General features: G+C 41.4%; 2 protein-coding genes across 2 annotated transcripts; one reads left to right on the top strand and one right to left on the bottom strand.

Moving 5' to 3' along the window:
* Positions 1-1018: 1018 nt before the first annotated feature.
* On the bottom strand, positions 1019-2234 carry MYCFIDRAFT_177394 (uncharacterized protein; the record flags this gene model as incomplete). Its single annotated transcript, XM_007931193.1, has 8 exons — positions 1019-1031; positions 1066-1181; positions 1235-1259; positions 1298-1325; positions 1354-1492; positions 1521-2057; positions 2089-2109; positions 2139-2234. 8 exons carry the CDS (start codon positions 2232-2234, stop codon positions 1019-1021), a joined length of 975 nt encoding a protein of 324 aa, XP_007929384.1.
* A 65-nt stretch (positions 2235-2299) lies between these two features.
* Positions 2300-13897, top strand: MYCFIDRAFT_177393 (uncharacterized protein; the record flags this gene model as incomplete). The annotated part of the gene is made up of 22 exons (XM_007931192.1): positions 2300-2311; positions 2363-2443; positions 2473-2484; positions 2509-2529; positions 2567-2576; positions 2618-2898; positions 2927-2970; positions 2994-3040; positions 3083-3164; positions 3228-3393; positions 3423-3714; positions 3741-3966; positions 4010-4054; positions 4089-4164; positions 4205-4273; positions 4298-4405; positions 4428-4527; positions 4559-4621; positions 4650-4802; positions 4837-4862; positions 4921-4955; positions 13885-13897. The coding sequence occupies 22 exons, from the start codon at positions 2300-2302 to the stop codon at positions 13895-13897; spliced, it is 1962 nt and encodes a 653-aa protein (XP_007929383.1).
* Between the last annotated feature and the right edge of the window lie 4889 nt (positions 13898-18786).

Here is an 18786-nt window from a genome sequence, read left to right as displayed (position 1 = left end):
AAATAATAACCCCTTCTTAGTAGAAGCTCCTAGCATATTGCGGGCATATTCTCGTACTATACTAATCAGTTGGAGGAAGTTATTAGTATTAGGTAAGGCCTAATGCATTATGTAGAGTCCCTTTCTATAGGTTTCGTCTACATTTGTAACTACTATATAGAAATAGACTACTAGGTTATCTAGTTCTAAGTGTTGTATACGCCTTATCTTCTTGTATAGGTTAAGCTATTCCTTATACTACTGTTCTAGGTCCTTAACTTGTCGTAAACTCATTAGTCGAGCTAATTCCTTACTAACTATCGCTCTTTGCTATTGTATATTTAGAGCAAGCTTGTCCCTTAGACGTGTAAGAACAATACGCAGTGTTAGTACTATTATATTGTCGTTATTAGTAATTTCTAAATAGTAACGCACGTCTATAGTGGTTGCTAGGTATTCGATAGACTTATTACGTACTAACCTAAATCGATTGAAGTCCGCTAACTAGATCCTATAGATATTTATAGCTATCTTAACTCCTTGCTAGTAAAGAGGGTTAACTAGTATACGTACCGCGTCTAGTATAGGGATTATAGGCTAAGCTAGTTCTACCGGTTTATTTATATAAGGATCAGTATACATCTAGGTTTTATGTTTAGAGAGATGTGTTTTAGTTTGCTTAAACTAGCGGTCCTAGTCGTTAGGCCCTCGAAGAGTAATATATTTAGTTCCTCCGAGGCGACTAGCCGATAAGAGAGCTATTAACGATATGTTAATCTTATAGGCGCTTATAGAAGCTTGTTTAGTGTTTGTCTTAGTGCTACTAAGACTACTAATTGTTATTTCCTACTATAGAAGTCTCTAACACTGCGGATTAAATCCGGGCTTACAACTATTACGCATAGCGTAGCAGATTACTTACGTAATACTGCCTTGCTAGCTATTCAATATAGCTTCGATTGATCGCCTATCTTCTCCTATTCTATAGTCTAAAAAATACAGTGTAAAAATCCTTCTCCTGCCAAGACGTCACGTGCTATTATGTGACTGAGCTGACGCGTCACACCATACAACACCCTTTGTTACTGGTCTGAGTGGAGATAGTGACTGGCCCTCTGGTCTGGCAGCAAGGGGATTTCAATCATCTGTGGGTCTTGCAAGAGGACTCGAGCGGAAAAGGCACTTTGCAAACGTGGTTTCAGCTATGCAGCAGCCACGAGGCCGTAATTTTCGAGACATTAGAGTAGCCTGTGACATGCGAGATACAAGCACCCTGCATTCTTCCACATCCTCAGCTGATCAATCCTTACCCCTTAACCTCTCATCCTCATGATAGAGCGCCCAGCCTCACTCTCTTTGCAATGGCTTGTTTACATCCGACCAGAAGACCTGCTGGTCTATGTTCCTTCAGCTTGTGACTCGAAAACGACTCTCGGGCCAGGGTAGATGGCCGGTCGCTTTGGTTCGTCTCCACTAGAGTAGTTGCCGAGAACAGGCGCACGTTACAGCGCGACTGCCTTGCTAACAACCGATTCGAAGACCTCTGCGTTTTTGCGACAGATGTCGATCGTGCGGGCACGATGCGGAGATGGCCCAAGGGCTGCCTTTATGCGACTCAAAGTTACGCTGAGCGACTCTAGGCCTCCAAGAACTTCCCGACCCTTCTTCGAGAGCCAACTGAGCTCCGTTTGTCTCTTTGTCTGTTCCTGGCGCCATTCAATTGTGTACCACCCCTGTAGACAGCAGTCGGACAATTGCATTTCCATCCTCCTCACGTTGGCGAAGGCGCCTTTCATCCAATGTTCTAGAGACAGCGCATCGGTGATGATGATTCTGGTGGCGTACGCGTTTATTATGCCTTGGAAGAGAGATCGGTCTTGGATTTGGAACACGCGGTCACCCACGTACGCAGGGGCGGCGACCACGAAGTAGGCCTTCGAGACAAGAAAGTCTTCGACCTTTGTCGCCGCTCGCCCACCTTTCTCGCTCACAGTGACTGTCTGCTGATCATTGGCATATGCCAGTCCCAAGATGACCTTGATAATGTCTTGTGGAATATCGAACAGCTTTCGTCGTGACTTTCCGGCGCGTTCGAGAGCTGCGAGGCACTTTTTCTAGGTATTGTTCAATCTGGTGCGAGTCGTGTCAGCGGGGAGCACACCAGCAGCTATCGCTTTACGGACGATTTCTAGATCTGCTAGCCGACTGAGTTGCCTCTTGCTCAGTATGGTGCCAGTCGTGTTTGCAGGAACCATGCCAGAGCTATCGCTTTACGGACGATTCTAGATCTGCTAGCCGGCTGAGTTGCCTCTTGCTCAGCATGGTGCCAGTCGTGTTTGCAGGAACCATGCCAGCAGCAATCTCTTGACGGACCGACACGAAGCTCTTCCTCGCCTTCGCCTTCTTTGATGCGGAACTTGAAGCCATTCTGATGAAGCTGCCTTCTGAGTCTGGCGTGGACGATGTGAGAGTAGGTCAGAAGAACAAATTCAGGAATCGATGTTAGTGCGCCAGCACAAACACTTCTAGGGCAACGGCAAGGGCAAGCACGTGCTTTGCTTTGCTGCACTTGCCTCGTGTGGTGCAGCACGCGAAGGGTGATGCTCTGCAGGTGTGATCTGATTTGCGCCACGAAAAGCTCAATACAAATCTGTCAGCAAGGACACATACATGTATCTTGCTACTCTACCAACTTCTCTCGGTCAATCCATCCCATTCTCATGCACCTGCGATATACACGCAGACATCCTCCAGTCGCTGACACCTTCGATCCTCTTGATGCGCACATGGTACGCCGTCACTGATTCTCAAGGTCAAGGTGGTGTATCACTTCGCCCAGCCAATGCAATCCAGTACCTCCACGTCCTGCAATCACACGTTCCTCGTCCTTCTTCAACGCGGGAACGAACCTTTCTCCACGTGATCTTTCCACATGCAAAGCAACCAGTCTAGTATCAATCTGAAAGAAGTCCGAAGAAACAGGCCGTCGATGTCGTGGACATGCGAGCATGAAGATCTCATCTTGGGACTGCAGCGGTAGAGCGAATAAGCGGTGCTTTGGGTGCAACGCAACAGGCGCTTCCGATGTTGCAGCTGATGCCAGGACGCTGGTCTGCGTCTAAGTTCCTGTACCAATGCTTGGAACTCAGAGCGGAGCAGCTACGCAGCTCTGCTTCCCCATACACGTTCACTCAACTTGCGGCCCTCGAAAAGCCATCTTGAACGGGCGAAGGTTTGCAGTGTCGCAGTGAGACTGGACGATCTCCCATGAATCACGCAATCATGTTCTGGGCTTGGATTTCCTGTCCTCGAGTATGGTTCGCAGCTTCTGAGTATTGGCCCGCGTTGGCTGCGAATGCATCACATATGTGTCCTGCTGCGGGCTGTCAGACCTCTCAGCATACCTGCCGGGGAGTGTCAGCACTGCTCAAATCGAAAACCAGCGGCTACTGTCTGTACATCTTCGCATCCTCTCGCGCTCGTTCCAAGACGTTCTCCGCAGTTTTCACCAGTTCATCTTGACTGAGCCTGGGGAGTCAAAACGCGTCAGCTGCTGTAATGGGAAGACTGTCAGACGGTCTTCTGCTCACTTCTGCTCCTCATCCGGCGGATATCTGGGGTCTGAGTACAACCCTTTGAAGAGCTCGACAGCTTGTTCGGCATGCCAGCTACGAACGCGTCAGTCAGCACTGTACTCTGGAAGAGAGGCTCATCTTACACATATTCATCCGGACTGTGCGCCAAAATGAGATGGCATCCAGCCTTGTGGAGGTCTCCAATCAAGGGCTCCTTGACAAGTCGATGGCTGATGCTATTTGCTTCATCGAATCTTTCTTCCTCAAATGCTTCCCATGCTTGGAGGAACAGGCGCTCAAATTTCTGGCCCAAAGGATTCAACGCTTCTGTAGGAATGATTGTCGATGACATTATTTGCTTCGACAAGATGTACTGGCGGGAGAGGCCGGCAGGCGAGCTGAGAATCGATAAGTTCTGCTGAGGAATCTGATGGATTCCTGCATCCGTACTTGAGTGGAGATATTGTAGTCGCACAACATCATTATCACATGTCGCTTGCGTGGGGTTTGTCAATTGTCATCATCCCGGCTTAGGATCGACGTCGACATCGAACCCCTGCTTTTGAAGTCAGATGTAAGGCGGCGCCACGTACGCACGCGACATGTAACGGTATGATCGCCTGGTTTTGCTTTTAATCTCACAAGAATAGCGCTTGATATACAGCCATGCCAAGGATGTGACTGTCAAACGTCAGTCGGTGTACTCCCCGAACATGGATGTCTCGAGATGAGATGCGTGTCAGCCTCGCCCATTCGACGATCTATGCCTCGACATAACGGCTACCACCATCGGACTCAACGTTCGCATGGCAACCGACCGCCTCAAAGCCAGGCCAGCAACTGATGAGGAGGTCTGAGTGCAGAACCTTCAAGAACCCGCAGAATGACATTTTGACATTGGAGTCAATGGTAAAACTGGATCTTCAGGCACAAACTCTCAAAGATCTTGCTGAGTCAGAAGAAGAAAGAGTGTGTGCCCTGCATATGAATACGGCCGACAAAAGCGACGACACCATTCGCAGCCTGTCGCTGGTCACTAGAAGCCCATCCTGCAGCTTCTTGCTCCTGTTGTAGCCTCGCTCTTTCTCTGATAAGCCCGGGTCATTCGCGTGATCTGCGACACCACAACCTCTCCCACGCCCGCCTGTCCGCATGCTCTCCATTCCCTCCTCAGGACCGGATCGCAGCGAGAACAGTATTACAATGTCCTCGTTCCTTGCTATCCGGAGCGACCATTCACAGTGCCGCGTCGAACTCGGCAAAGCATTCGCTGCATCCACAGGGGGCTGGCAGCAAGACAAGCAAGCAGTAAAGGTAGTAGGAAGTTCTTCCGAGAAGAGACCAACTAACTGTGTTTTGCGTTAAGGTTGAGAATGCCAAGACATCGCATTTTTTCGAGACGTAGGCTAGAAGATAAATAAAAGATAAATTTATATTTTGTTTATATTTTGTTTATCTTTTGGTTATCTTTTGGTTATCTTTCAGTTATCTTTCAGTTATCTTTCAGTTATCTTTTAGTTATCTTTTAGTTATCTTTTAGTTATCTTTTAGTTACCTTTTAGTTATCTTTTAGTTATCTTTTAGTTATCTTTTAGTTATCTTTTCGTTATCTTTTCGTTATCTTTTCGTTATCTTTTAGTTATTCTTTAGTTATCTTTTCGTTATCTTTTGTTTATCTTTTGTTTATCTTTTATTTGTCTTTTGCTTATCTTTTGTTTATCTTTTGTTCGTCTTTTATCTATCTTTTGTTTATCTTTTATCTATCTTTTATAAATGAAATTGCTACTACGCTATCGAGGTATTTTTTAGAGAACGTATAGGACTCGAGAGGTCTTAGTATTTTTAACCCTAATATAGAACATAGAAGTATAAAGAGCAACACAGCCTCGCGAAAGGCTATCCGGGATTGCGACAAACCCTAGTCGTGCGAGATTCGGCCGTATATATTGCTAGGCCTCTTACGCGGACTACCGATATCCTTTGCTATGCCAGATTAGGCTAAGATTAGTAATTTAGGTTTACCGTATACTAAGGACTAGGTAGTATAAACACGTTATCTCTATAGTATATAGCGTCTTCGTATATCGGAGCAAAAGCTAGCACAACCTATATCTTAAAAAGCAAGGATTGTAGCAAATAGCTACCTGTTACCTAGCGGTCGCTCCGACATACGAATACGAAGACGCTATATATAAGGTATTCCTATAGCCTTAGTAGGAATCAACCTATATAGCAGCCCGTGCTTAGCGTATCCTCTAGGTATCTTAGTTAGAAACAAGCCTAACACGCGTTGCTTACAGTATATACTGTGTTTATACGCCTACTAAGGGACAGGCCCTTGTTTATTAGCAGCGCAGCTACTAATCTAGATACCGCGGCCACCGCCCGCGAAAATCTAAGTTGTCCGCTAAGACCGAAATAATTAGCTAAGAAATTTCGCAGAAGTAATATTCAATTAAAGATTAAAGGGAAATTTAACTTACCCCGGATTTTAGCGTAGAACGTTAATCGAAACAAATATTAAAGGGAAATTTAGCTTGCCCCGGATTTTAGCGTAGGTATTAGCTAGTGTTAGCTAGCTAGTATTAGCTAGTATTAGCTAGTATTAGCTCGGACTATTAGCTAGTATTAGCTAGTAAAGGACGGAAACTAATACTACTACCGTAACTACTACTAGTAGTAATAGTATAGGCAACCGAGGGTAATATAACCTATAACAATATAGGTAGCTATGTTTAGCAAGATAGGATAACAAACAAGTCGCTTAGGCTAGTAACTAGAGCCCTGCAATATAGGCACTATAGAATTATAATATAAATAGTATACTATACGAGGTTAATAATCTATCTACTATATACTAGAAGGAGGCCTCTTTTATAGGCCTAAACCCTAGCCTATATATATAGGGCCGGTTACTAGCTAATACTAGTATTAAAATCTAAGTTGTCCGCTAATACCGAAATAATTAGTACCGTAGCTACTAATCTAGATACCGCGCCTACTGCCCGCGAAAATCTAAGTTATCCGCTAAGACCGAAATAATTAGCTAAGAATTTTAGTAGAAGTAATATTTAATTAAAGATTAAAGGGAACTTAAAGTCTAACTTATCCCGGATTTTAGCGAAGAACGTAAATCGAAAGCGCTTAACGAACCCCGGATATAAGCGTAATAAGCTAATAAAAATTTAGTAGGAGCTTAACGTATACTAAAGACCTAGATATAGCTATATCCTACTAAATGCGAAGCCTATCGATTAGTATAAAGGTCCCCGTAGCGAAAATATTAGTAAGACTACTAATAGTACTATTAATTTTAATAAAGCTATTAGTAGAGCTACTAGTAACTTTAGACTATTAGACTATTAGTAGGGCTACTAGTAGGCAACTACTAGTAGGACTAGGTATTAAGAAAACTATTAATAAACCTATTAATTAAACTAATAGGTAAACTATTAGATAGACTGTTAGATAAACTATTAGCTAAACTATTAGTAAACCTAATAATAGAACTGAAAATAAAACTAATAATAAAACTAATAACTCAATTAGCACTAATAGTAAAACTATTAGTAAAACTACTAATAGGACTATTAATAAAACTGCTAATAAAACTGTTAACAAAACTACTAATAAAACTACTAGTAAAACTACTAAGACTACGAGCTAACCTACGAATAGGGCTACTAATTAAAGTACTAAGACTACTAACTAAACTAGAAACAAAACTATTAACAAAACTACTAATAAAACTATTAAAAAAACTACTAATAAAACTATTAAAGAAACTACTAATAAAATACTAATTAAAATTTTCGTTAAACTAAAACTAGTAGTCGAACTGCTATTTAAACTATTAATTAAATATTTAATTAAGCTATTTGTGAAATTACTAATAAAACGACTAATTAATTATTTATCGGGGGACTAGCTACTAATAAAATACTAATTAAAACTTCCGTTAGACTAAAACTAGTAATTGAACTACTAATTAAACTATTAACTAAATAGTTAATTAAACTACTAATTAACTTGCTAATTGAACTACTAATTAAACTACTAGTTAAGCTACTAATAAAACTACTAGCTAAACCACTAATAAAACTACTAATAAAACTACTAATTCAATTTTAAATTAACTATTACTAGTAATTAAACTACTAATCGGACTACTAATAAAACTACTAATTAAACTGCTAATCGAACTATTAATCGAACTATTAATCGACCTACTAATTGACTTCCTAATCGACCTATCTCTATTTAGAAGCTAGCAGTTTAGTATTATATACTTTAAACTATATAATTTATCGGGGGACTAGCTACTACTAAAATACTAATTAAAATTTCCGTTAAACTAAAACTACTAATCGAACTACTAATTAAACTATTAATTAAACTACTAATTAAACTACTAATTAAATAGTTAGTCAAACTATTAATTAGACTATTAATTGAACTACTACTTACGTTTTGAATTAAACTATTACTTTTAATCGAACTTCTATTTAAACTACTAATTAAACTATTAATTAAACTATTAATTAAACTATTAATTAAACTATTAATTAAACTATTAATTAAACTATTAATTAAACTATTAATTGAACTATTAATTAAACTATTAATCGAACTATTAGTCGAACCGTTAATCGACCTCTACTAATCGACCTATCTCTATTTAGAAGTTAGTAATTTAGTATTCTATACTTTAAACTATATAATTTATCGGGGGACTAGTAGTAGAAATGTTACGGGTAAGCAACGCGTACGCAGATGCTAGATATAAGACTTAATAGGTTCGATAAAGAGCTAAGTCTATCTACGTAAATCCGAATGGTTTTGTACGGTACGCTAAGCGCTAAGCAGTAGGTTAGAGTCGCGTAAGCCGAATGCCTAAGGCTAGCGCTTTCTACCTAGGGCGTAGCCCTTTATATTACCCCCGTCCTCCTCCCCTTCCTTAGTAGGGATAGAAAGCCCTCCGTAGGTTCTATCGCTATTACTTTATCCGTTAGATCTATATCTATCTAAGCTTCCCTAGAGTAACGCGCTCGTAGTTTCCTCCTTTGCGATCGGGGTTTCCGCTACTTTCTAGTCGGGGTTGCCGTACCTAGGGTTTTAACGACTATAACTTTCTTCGCGACTGCTAAACCGCGCTCTTTTACCTACTTACCGCCTTCTAGAACGCGCCGTAACTGCGCTTTTAAACGCTTTACTTATAATCGCGCTTTCCTTTGCTTTCGCGACCTTTACTTCGGCGTCGCTTTCTAGGAGTATTAATATTTCCCTCTTCTTCTTCTTCTTCTTTTTTTCTTTATATATATCCCTACTACTACTACTACTACTACTACTACTACTACTATAGCAAGTACCTCCCTATACTCTGCGATTTCCTTCGTAAAATTAACTTGTTCTAGATAGCTCGTCGAATCTACTATATTAGTTGCTATAACTCCGGCGAGGACTACGCCGATTAATCTATAAGGTTCCCGCCCTGTTTGTCGCAGGGTCCGCTAACTTCTTTTTAGCCCGCTAGCTCGAGGGCCTGCGCTAATTGCGCTCGTAAGAGAATTACCTACGCTCTACTATAAGTTTTCGCGATTCCTATACCGAAACCCTCGCTAACTATTTAGTCCTTAAATAGCCTACGTAGCTTACGCTAGCTATACCCGCGCGACCCGTAGTACCGTCGCTAAGAAGCACTCCGAGCTTCTTAAGGTTCTTAAGGTATAGAAAGCTCTTAAGTCTCTCTAGCCGTAGGGATTGTTATCTAGGTAAGATTTCCCGTTTCCCGCGACAAAACCCTCGCTAACTATGTCTTTTAGCGCTGTCGCCTCGGAGGTAACTAACACCGTTGCTAATGTCGTAGTACAATAGACTTAGACGTAAGTTTATCTTTCTCCCTATAATTCTCTTCGCTAATCGTCCTTTCTTAGGGATATTCCTACTACGCTCCGTCTCGGTACTAACCGTATCGGTCCGCCGGATTAATAAAGGTTTCCGTAGGTTTTCTAGTAGGCTCTAGGTAGTTTCGGAGGTGTTATTATATTTTTTTTCTAGTCCTAAGGGGACCTCCTAATTGTAAGAAGGGTTATATTAGCAGGTAAATAGGATAGTAGTAGGTACGAGTAGTATTCGATAGAGAACTAGGAGGAGAAGGAGGAAGGCAGGCTAGTTGGCCTAACGCCAAGCGCCAAGCCCTGCCTAAGGCACTAAGACCCTAGCTTTACTCGAGCTAGTTACATGCCAATCACGTATAGCCTCTAATATACGCTTCCCTTCTAAAGGCCGCGCTCTCGTAGCCTTTCTATATTCTAACCTCGACCTCCGTTACTGCTAACTTAGCAAGTCTAATAAGCTGCTTAGCTGCGCTAAATTAAACACTTAACTACCTAATTATATAACTATATTAAACCTTACCTTCTAACATAATGTCCAACTTCTAACTGCGCTATCCCTATATATAATAAACTATAAAGTAATATGTATCTATAAGAATTGAGGGCCCTCGACTAATTATAATACGAGCGCGTCTTCCCTACTATAATAGGTAGACGTACGAGGTATTGTAGCCCTACCTCCGCTCTAAGTAATGTCGTACCGAGTTCTTTGCGTCTACTCTTAAAAGACCTAGCAATGTCCGCTCCCGAGGGTTTGTCCGCTTCCGAGGGTTATTATTTACTATCGTGGTTTTACTAGCCTAAATTAGTTAGGTTTAGTAGCCTTTAAGTGTTACCTAATTATATCTTTTTAAAAAACTCAGTTCTTCTAGTTTCTATAGGTAAAGGCTATTATAAGTGCAATAGTTAAGGTTCGCCTCGCTTAAAGGGTCGGAAAGATCGAGGAGTAACCTATTATCCGCAAGATCGACCCCAGCTAGCTTAGCTCTATAGTTTTTGCCCTTAGTTAGTCTATTAGTCGCTCAATCTTTTAACTTAGTTAAAGTTTTAACTCGGCCTCAAAGTTTTGATCAAAGTTTTAATTAAAGGTGCTTTAGGCTCGTAGTATAGGTAAGGTTGTCTTTACAAGTATAGTAGCAATAGCAGGTAATGTTTAATAATAGCGGCGCTAGTCGTCTTAGCGCTAACTTTACCTTCTTCTAACTTCCTTCTTTAACTAATAACAACTCGGCAACACCGTTACTAACATAGCCGCGTCCGTTTTTTCTTAATAGCAACACACTCCGCAATACTGTTACTAATACAGCCGCGCCGGCCGCGCCGTCCTCGCCGATTGCCTAGGCCTCGAGGCCTCGATAGAATAAGGGAACAAGAGGGGGACCTGTAGGGCGCGTTAGTAAAGAGGTAGAGCCCTTAAAAGAGTATGCGATTAATTGATTAACGCGTCGTAGCGCGCCTAGTATAGTCTTATTGTCCTGGTTTGCCGGCCTCTAATTAGTTAGCTAATAGCACCCCGGGGGTAGCATTGTCCTAGGCCTTAATAGTAACATTATAAGCTTTTGGCCTTCTTCTTGTTCTTTACGCTAGTCTAATACTTATCTAACAACTCGGTTATATCCTTAAAGGAACCTTTAGCTTCCTACGAGTCCTATTTAGGTAAATAGCCTTGCTACCTTAGGAGGTATTCCTTCTTGCCTTTCCTAGTCCGGTGCTATAGGATGCGTTCTATAGACTATAGTTCTTCACTATTGGCTAAGACTTCTTCTAACTCAGTAGGCGCTTCATCGCCTTCGCGTTAATAGTATAGCTTAAGGAGGGATATATAGAAGGTGTTATAGATAGTATAATAGGGTAGAAGCTATAACTAGTAGGCCTATATACCCTTCGGTTCTCGAATACGGAATAGGCCAATGTATCTTAGTACGAGCTTAGGCCTTGTTTTGCTATCGGGTAATAGGTGTTTACGGATACGGAGGTTCTTTATACTAAGCATAACTATATCGCCTTGTTTGAAGGTTATTAGAAGGTAGTGTTTGTTATAGTAGGTCTTTTAGTACTCTTAAGCCTTTGTCAACTTCTCGGCTATCTTAGTATAGATTTCTCGCATCTTCTAAACCCTCTTAATAGCCGCTAGTATCTTAGGTTAACCCGCTTCCCTTTCCTTACGCTCGGCCTCGAGCGATAGGGGGTCTTATAGTAGCGTAGGGTTGCTTCCTATTATAGCGAAATAAGGTAACACCTTAGTAGATAAGTAGATACTGTTATTATATACGAATTCGGCTAGTTATAGGAGATTGACCTAATCCTTAGGGTTCTCGTTAATATAACTACGTAGGTACTGCTATAGGGTAGCATTCTGTCTCTCTGTTTAACCGTTAGTCTATAGATAGAAGGCTGTTAATAGCCGATGCTTCAGTCTTAGCTATAGGCATATTTCGCTCTAATAGTGCGATATGAATGTCGAGCCCCTATCGGAGACTATCCCCTTAGGGGTTCCCTAATAGGTATAGAAGATGTTAGTCTATAGCGCCTCTGCTATATTAATAGCAGTCCAATCCTTACGCGCCGGGATGTATCGAGCGCCTTTAGTAAATCGATCTACTACAACAAGGATAGCATTGTATACGTCCTTACTGCCCCTACGTTTAGTAGGCGGAAGGCCTATAATAAAGTCTATTATAAGCTCTACAAATGGCTTATAAGGGATTAGTAAAGAGGACAACTCGCTAAAAGGCTAATGCTTTGGTGCCTTAATACGTTAGTATACGGCATACGTGTTAACGTATTCCTTTATATCCCGCTTACTATTTAGCTAATAGTATATACGCGATAGTAGCTCGTGCGACCTCTCTATACTATAGTAACTAGCAAGCTTGCTGTTATAGTGTCGCTTAAGAAGCTCTTGTCTAATCGATTGTTTAGCGGGGACATAGTATCTACCCTTAAACTTTAAGTAACCCTTGTCGTCGATCGACTAATTGTTATTACTCTTGCTAGATCGAGTCTTTCGCCTACTTATAAGCTTATCGATACGTTTAGTAGCAAAGGCGTCCCTCTGCTAAGCACGTAACAGCTTATCTATAAACGATTAACTATCCCTATTTGCAAGGTTATTTAATAGCACCCTCGCTATTAAACGAGGTACGTATTGTATACATCTAATAGTACTAGCAGCCGGATTAACTACATTAGTGCTTTAATCGCTGTTACTATATATAGCAATATCGACTAGGGAGTTATTATAACTTCTCCTGTCTATATCCTTAGCCCTTGTCTTAATACGCACTATTAATATAGTAAGAGCATTAACATGCTTTAAGCCGTCGCGGAGTCCGGTAAGCCGCTTATCCTACGCGTGCTTATTAACAATACGGGCTATAGCAATCTTATACTATAGGGTTAGAAACAAAGAATTAATGTGTTAGGTCTCGCTGTCGTAATTAGGTCGCCTCGATAGGCTATCGGTAGGGTTACTTACGCCTAGCCGGTATAATATATTAAAATCAAACCCGGCGAGGTAGACGGCCTATCTAGCCTATCGACCTATAACCCTAGTAACCTTAGTAATGCTACGGAGGTTGTTATAGTCTATGTAGACCTATATTGTATATTAGGCCCTATCGAGGTAGTGCCTCTAGTGCTTAAAGGCCTCGACAATAGCTAGGAGCTCTTGCTTATAGGTCTCGTAGCGACGCTTAGCATTAATTATCTTCCGCGAGAAGAAGGCAATCGGGTGCTAGTAATAGTCATTATCTAATTGCTAGGACATAATAGCCGATATAGCGAACTATAAAGCGTTAGTCTTAATTCGGATCTACTTGCTTAGTACGAAATAGTGTAATAAGGGGACTTTAGTAAATCGCTTCTTTAGACCGTCAAAAGCGGCTTGTGTCTTATTAGTCTACCTAAACTCTCTAGAAGGGTTTGCCTTAGTCTTAGTAAGCTCAGTTAATAGCATTACATGCCTCGAATAGCCCTTAATAAAACGGCGGTAGAAATTAGCGAAGCCGAGGAACGATTAAAGCTTCTTAATACTAGTAGGTATTAGCTACTTAGTAATAGTCTTAATCCGATTAGGATTAGCCTTAACACCCTCGGTTAATACGAGGAAGCCGAGGAATAACACCTCTTTAGTAGTAAAGGTGCATTTAGAAGGTTTGTAATATAGTCTATAGGCTCGTAGGCGGTCGAGGACCTTACGGACTATAGCCTAGTGCTCCGCAATGTTAGGGGAGTGTATATAAACTAGGATATTATCTAGGTAAACTACACAGAGGTAGTCTAATAGGCCCGAAAGGGCCCGATTGATATAGGACTAGAATGTTATAGGGGCATTAGCTAGACTAAATAGTATAACTAAGTACTCGAAATAGCTATAGTAGGTGCGGAAGGCTGTTTTCTATTTATTACCCTTACGGATGCGGATGCGATAGTATGCATCCTTGATATCTAATATAGTGTAGTAGTAAGCGCTAGAAAGGCGATCGAGGGTCTCGTTAATAAGCGGAAGTAGACAGCGGTCTTTAATAGTAATAGCATTAAGTCTACGGTAATTAACATATAGGCGTAGGCTACTATCCTTCTTTAGTACGAACAGGATAGGTGCACTAGCAGGACTGTTACTATACCGAATACGACTATTAGCTAGGTTTTCTTCTAGGTACTTACGCAATATAGCAAGCTCGCGCTTACTAAGGTTGTAGAGTAGCCTAAAAGGAACCTCTTTACCCTCTATAATATTAATCTTATAATCCGTCTCTTTAAATATAGGCAATGTCGATGCTAGGTAGTGCTCGAATACATTAATATAGGTCTCTCGAATAGGCTCCGGTATGCGAGCAAGCTAATTAGGATTATTAGGGGGCATAGGTTCATCGTTATTACTACCGAGCAAATCGGCAGTCGGATTAGCTAAGGCGGAGGCTAGTATTAGGTTACTAATAAACAGGACCCTAATATCGTTAGGGCACTCGCTAACATCGATGTGTTTAATGTCCTCTTTCCTAGCGATTCTAAATCGCTATTATTAACTGCCTAAGTCTATAACTATAGTATAGTACTTAAGAACAGGGTTGCTAATAACAATGTTAGATAGGAGGCTGTCTATATCTACTACGTAGGCAGTGAAGTTTAGTAGGCGCTTATTACCGAGGTCGTCTCTTAGGGCTATATAGATATAGTAGGCTCCGTAGGTCAAGTGCCGAGCGTTATTAAACTAAGCAAGGGTTAGTAGGTTAGTCCTAGGCAGTTGTCGAAGGTCTAATTGCTTAGCTAGGCGATAGCTAATAAGGGCACTAACTAAATTTCCTAGATCTAGTATAACCTTAGTCTTATAGTTAGTTCTATGCGTATCCGATACGAGATAGGTACGTGTAATAGCTAGCATAATGTCGATAGTCTTACGCCGCACAAGGCTAACAGTTAGTACGGCGCTTATTCTTTTTTCGAATAGTTAGAAGGGCTAATAGGGGTAGCATTAGCGGCTAAGAGGTACTTTCGGTATTCGGCGGCAGCACGATCGACTCGGGCCTAGTCTCGAGGCTTATTATATTAGCCTAGTAAATAGGTAGTACTATTATAATTGAAGCACTTGTATCTAGTTAGGGCGCTACTAGGTCCGCTCGGATTAGTACTAGAATTTGATAAACGATTAGGGATATATAGAAATGAGCCCCTTCCTTGCCCTCTTCCTCGCTAGGGGTTTCTACCGCGGTATCGGCCCCTGCCTCTTCTACGTTAGTAGTCGTTACTGTTTCTATTGTTAGCAGTGTTCGTTTAGGGAGTACTTCCTCCTTAGTTTCTACCGCGGCTATAGTTAGTAGATAGTCGTATCTTAGATTCTAACCGTTGCTATAGCTATACTATACGCTCTATAGTTTCTACTTCGATTATAAATTGAATTCGCGTAAGATTAGCCTATTCGAATACACGGCGGCGGTCCAATTTAAGGACAAGCTCCTACCTTAGTTTAGGGCGTATTTCGGAGATCTATATAGAGTCGGTTTTAGCCGGAAGGTTATCTTCGAGGGTCTTTAAATAGGCTTCAAATAAGCGAGCCGATTAATTAGTCTTCTATTTAGCTCGAAGGTACTAGTCCTAAGTATATTGTTGCCTTAGTATAGGGTTTCTAAGGGTGTTTAGTATAACGGTCTTATAGTCTTGCTATTAAACAGCGGTCTAGTCGTAAAGGGAATCAAAATAGTCATCCTATATACGTTTTAGGTCGCTATTGATATACTATATAGCGTATACGACTAAGGAATAGTCGTCTGGTAGCGCTCTTAGTGCATTACGCTAGTTAAGCTTACAGTTACGAATATAATCGTTATACTGCTTTCGGCTAGAGCTATTAAACACGGTATAGTCCTTAAGCTTAGCATCCTTCTTTTGAATTAGGACTAATAGTAAGGAAGGCCCTATTGTCGGCTCGGTGTTAGTTGTTAGGGCTTCCTATAGGCGGCGAATCTCGAGGAGATTATCCTTTAGCTATTGTTCTTAACGTAGGGCAGTAAGCCTGTTTTAGGTAGCTTCTTAGAGTCTCCCTACTAGTTAGGGGCTAAAGGCTAGCTAGCTATATCGTCGATTAACAATATTGTTAAGAATGTCGTTAGCAGGCAATTCTAGATTATTACCTAGAATTATAGGTTCTTCTTTAATAGGCTCTCCGGTAGGCTCTTTAGTAGGAGGCACTTTAGCAGGCACTTTAGCGGGAACTGTGCTACTAGCGTTGTTATTGCTAGCGCTGCTAGCGGCGCCGCGGTTGTTGTTACTACGTAATAAGCCGGCTATTGTAAGGGGCGATACTAATAATATATTATTAGCCCCTAAGATACGGATATAGCGGAATTAGTAGATATCGGCCTAGTGTACTTAACTTAGTATAATAGGCCGTGTAGAAGGCCTTACTTAATGATTAGTACGGTTGTTTCGATAGAATAGTACGTATAGGTCCCGTTCTTCGGGCGCAATATAGTTAGGTTAGTCTTAGTTGTCACGGTAGCTATACCGCTAAAAGCTTGAAATAAGGACTATCTAGCTGCTGCCCTTAAAGGGTAGATCGAATACTATATAAGAAGGGTTATATTAGTAGGTAGATAGGGTAGTAGTAGGTACGAGTAGTATTCGATAGAGAACTAGGAGGAGAAGGAGGAAGGCAGGCTAGTTAGCCTAACGCTAAGCGCTAAGCCCTGCCTAAGGCACTAAGACCCTAGCTTTACTCGAGCTAGTTACATACCAATTACGTATAGCCTCTAACACTAATTTCGGGCGGAGACCCGATACTTACTTATAAATACCTAAATAAAATTCTTTTCTATCCTAAATTATGTTTCCCTTCTCTAACATTTCTAGTAGCCCTAAATACTTCGTAAACAAAAGCTAATAAGTTAGTAAAAAAAAAAACTCTAAAACTTAGCGAAAATCCCTAAAACTATAAATCGACCCTCGTTGCTTCGCAGATAAACTCTAGGTTACCGCGTTATTTCCTCTGTTTCCCTTTCTTCTCCTAGTCTCCTAGAGGTCCTTCGTTCTCCTCGATTTATCCGTATCTCGCTTCGAAGTCGTTAAGTGCTAAGGTATCCGCGATATAGTCTAGGGGTTCCTACGTAGGTTTATAGTACCTGCTCTATTTTATAAGCGCTTCTCGTCCCCGGCCTTACTTCCTTTTGCGACTCTGCGAGTATATAGGATTTCTTCGACCTACTATTCTTTATACGTCTCGAATAGAATAGAGTCCGGCTATTCGTCGTCGATTACCTACCCTAGAAGGGGGTCTCTACTCGCAAGTCTTAGAAGGTCGGTATAGAATACCGGGTAAATGTTACTAGGTATCCCTAAGAGTTATACTAAGATAGGCGATAATACCTCTTCTACCGTATACTTAGCGTATCTCGAGTCGAGGCTCTTTTTTAGTCTATCCGTCTAGTAATTCCTTAGGTCGAGCTAGACCTTGTCTCCGATACGGTATACCGGCGCTAGCGTCCTAGTCTTATTCGCACTTTCCTCTTGTTTCTATACTGCTTCCGCTATTTGTACTTAGTATAGGTCTAAGATCTTCTTAATCTTATCTACGAATTCCTCCGCTCGTTTCGCTATAGTTAGCCGCCTATCGATAGCTAGGTCCTCTTCTAGCGAAACGGGGGAGGTAGATTCGTAGCCGTAGGTCGCGAAGAAAGAGCTTATTCCTAATCCCGCTTAGTGTCTCCCGTTAAACGCGAGTTCCCCCGTAGGAAGCTATTAGTTCTAGTCGGACTATATTTAGTTAATATAGTTCCGTAGGTACGCTTGAATATCTTAGTTTACGCGCTCCGGGCCTCCGTCGGTTTATAGGTAGTAAGCGGAGCTTAACCTCTGTTTTACGCTAAGTAGTCGATATATTTCCCTCTAGAAGATACTTATCTAATTTGTACCCCTGTCGCTAGTAATATGTTACGGATCTGATTAGTTAGAGTCCTTATATAATCTTAGAGCGACGCTAAGACTAGTAGGCTAAGCTGTCGCTCTATCTTACTAGGAGCGATAGGAGCGGTCGAGAGCGATAGCGTCGCTTACGTCGCTTACGACTATAGACAAGATATCTCCTTTGTATTTAGGAACGCCGGAATGCCCTTATAGCTCGAGGCGTTTAACTTATATTACCTACTTACTAATTGGAATTACCTTTGTACTAATTATTCTATCTCTGCCTCCTGCTTATATTAGCCTCTCTAAAGAAGCCTCGGCTTGTACGTAATAAGAAGTTACCTAACGATCTGTCGCAAGTAACCGTAACACTTTAAACGCCCTTAGGATAAGTGCCTTATTACAAGTCGGAAGGGGAACTCCCGCCCCTAGCGAGATAGGTAGTACTCGACGTACTACCTCTAGTATTAGCAGTGCACTAGGAACCTATACCGGAAACGATTCCCTTAAGATCGGAAAGCTAGACTTTTATTACGGCGACCGAGACAAGTTCGATACCTAGATTAGCTAGATAGATATGTATTTTATATTTAACTAGGTTTAAGATAACTTAAAGCTAGTCTTCGCAACGACGTTTATACGAGGTAGGGCTTAGTATTAGGTTAAACTATTTCTTAGGACCTATCTAGATAGTAACGGGACCGACAATTCGGATAGAATCTTCGCAAGCTACGAATATCTTAAGCGTACGATAAAGAAGGTCTTTAGATCTTCTAACGAGGTTGCTATAGTAGTTAGGGTTATCTAACACTTAACTTAGAAGGGGTTATATACCGATTACGCCGCTAAATTTTAGGAATACGCCTAACTTACGGATTAGGACGACGAAGCTCTTATAACAATATATCGGCGAGGTCTTAAGGATAACGTTAAAG

Source organism: Pseudocercospora fijiensis (assembly GCF_000340215.1).
Source record: "Pseudocercospora fijiensis CIRAD86 unplaced genomic scaffold MYCFIscaffold_7, whole genome shotgun sequence".
Lineage (NCBI taxonomy): Eukaryota > Fungi > Ascomycota > Dothideomycetes > Mycosphaerellales > Mycosphaerellaceae > Pseudocercospora > Pseudocercospora fijiensis.
The sequence above is the reverse complement of the archived record's forward strand: the minus strand, read 5'-3'. Positions and strand labels throughout refer to the sequence as shown.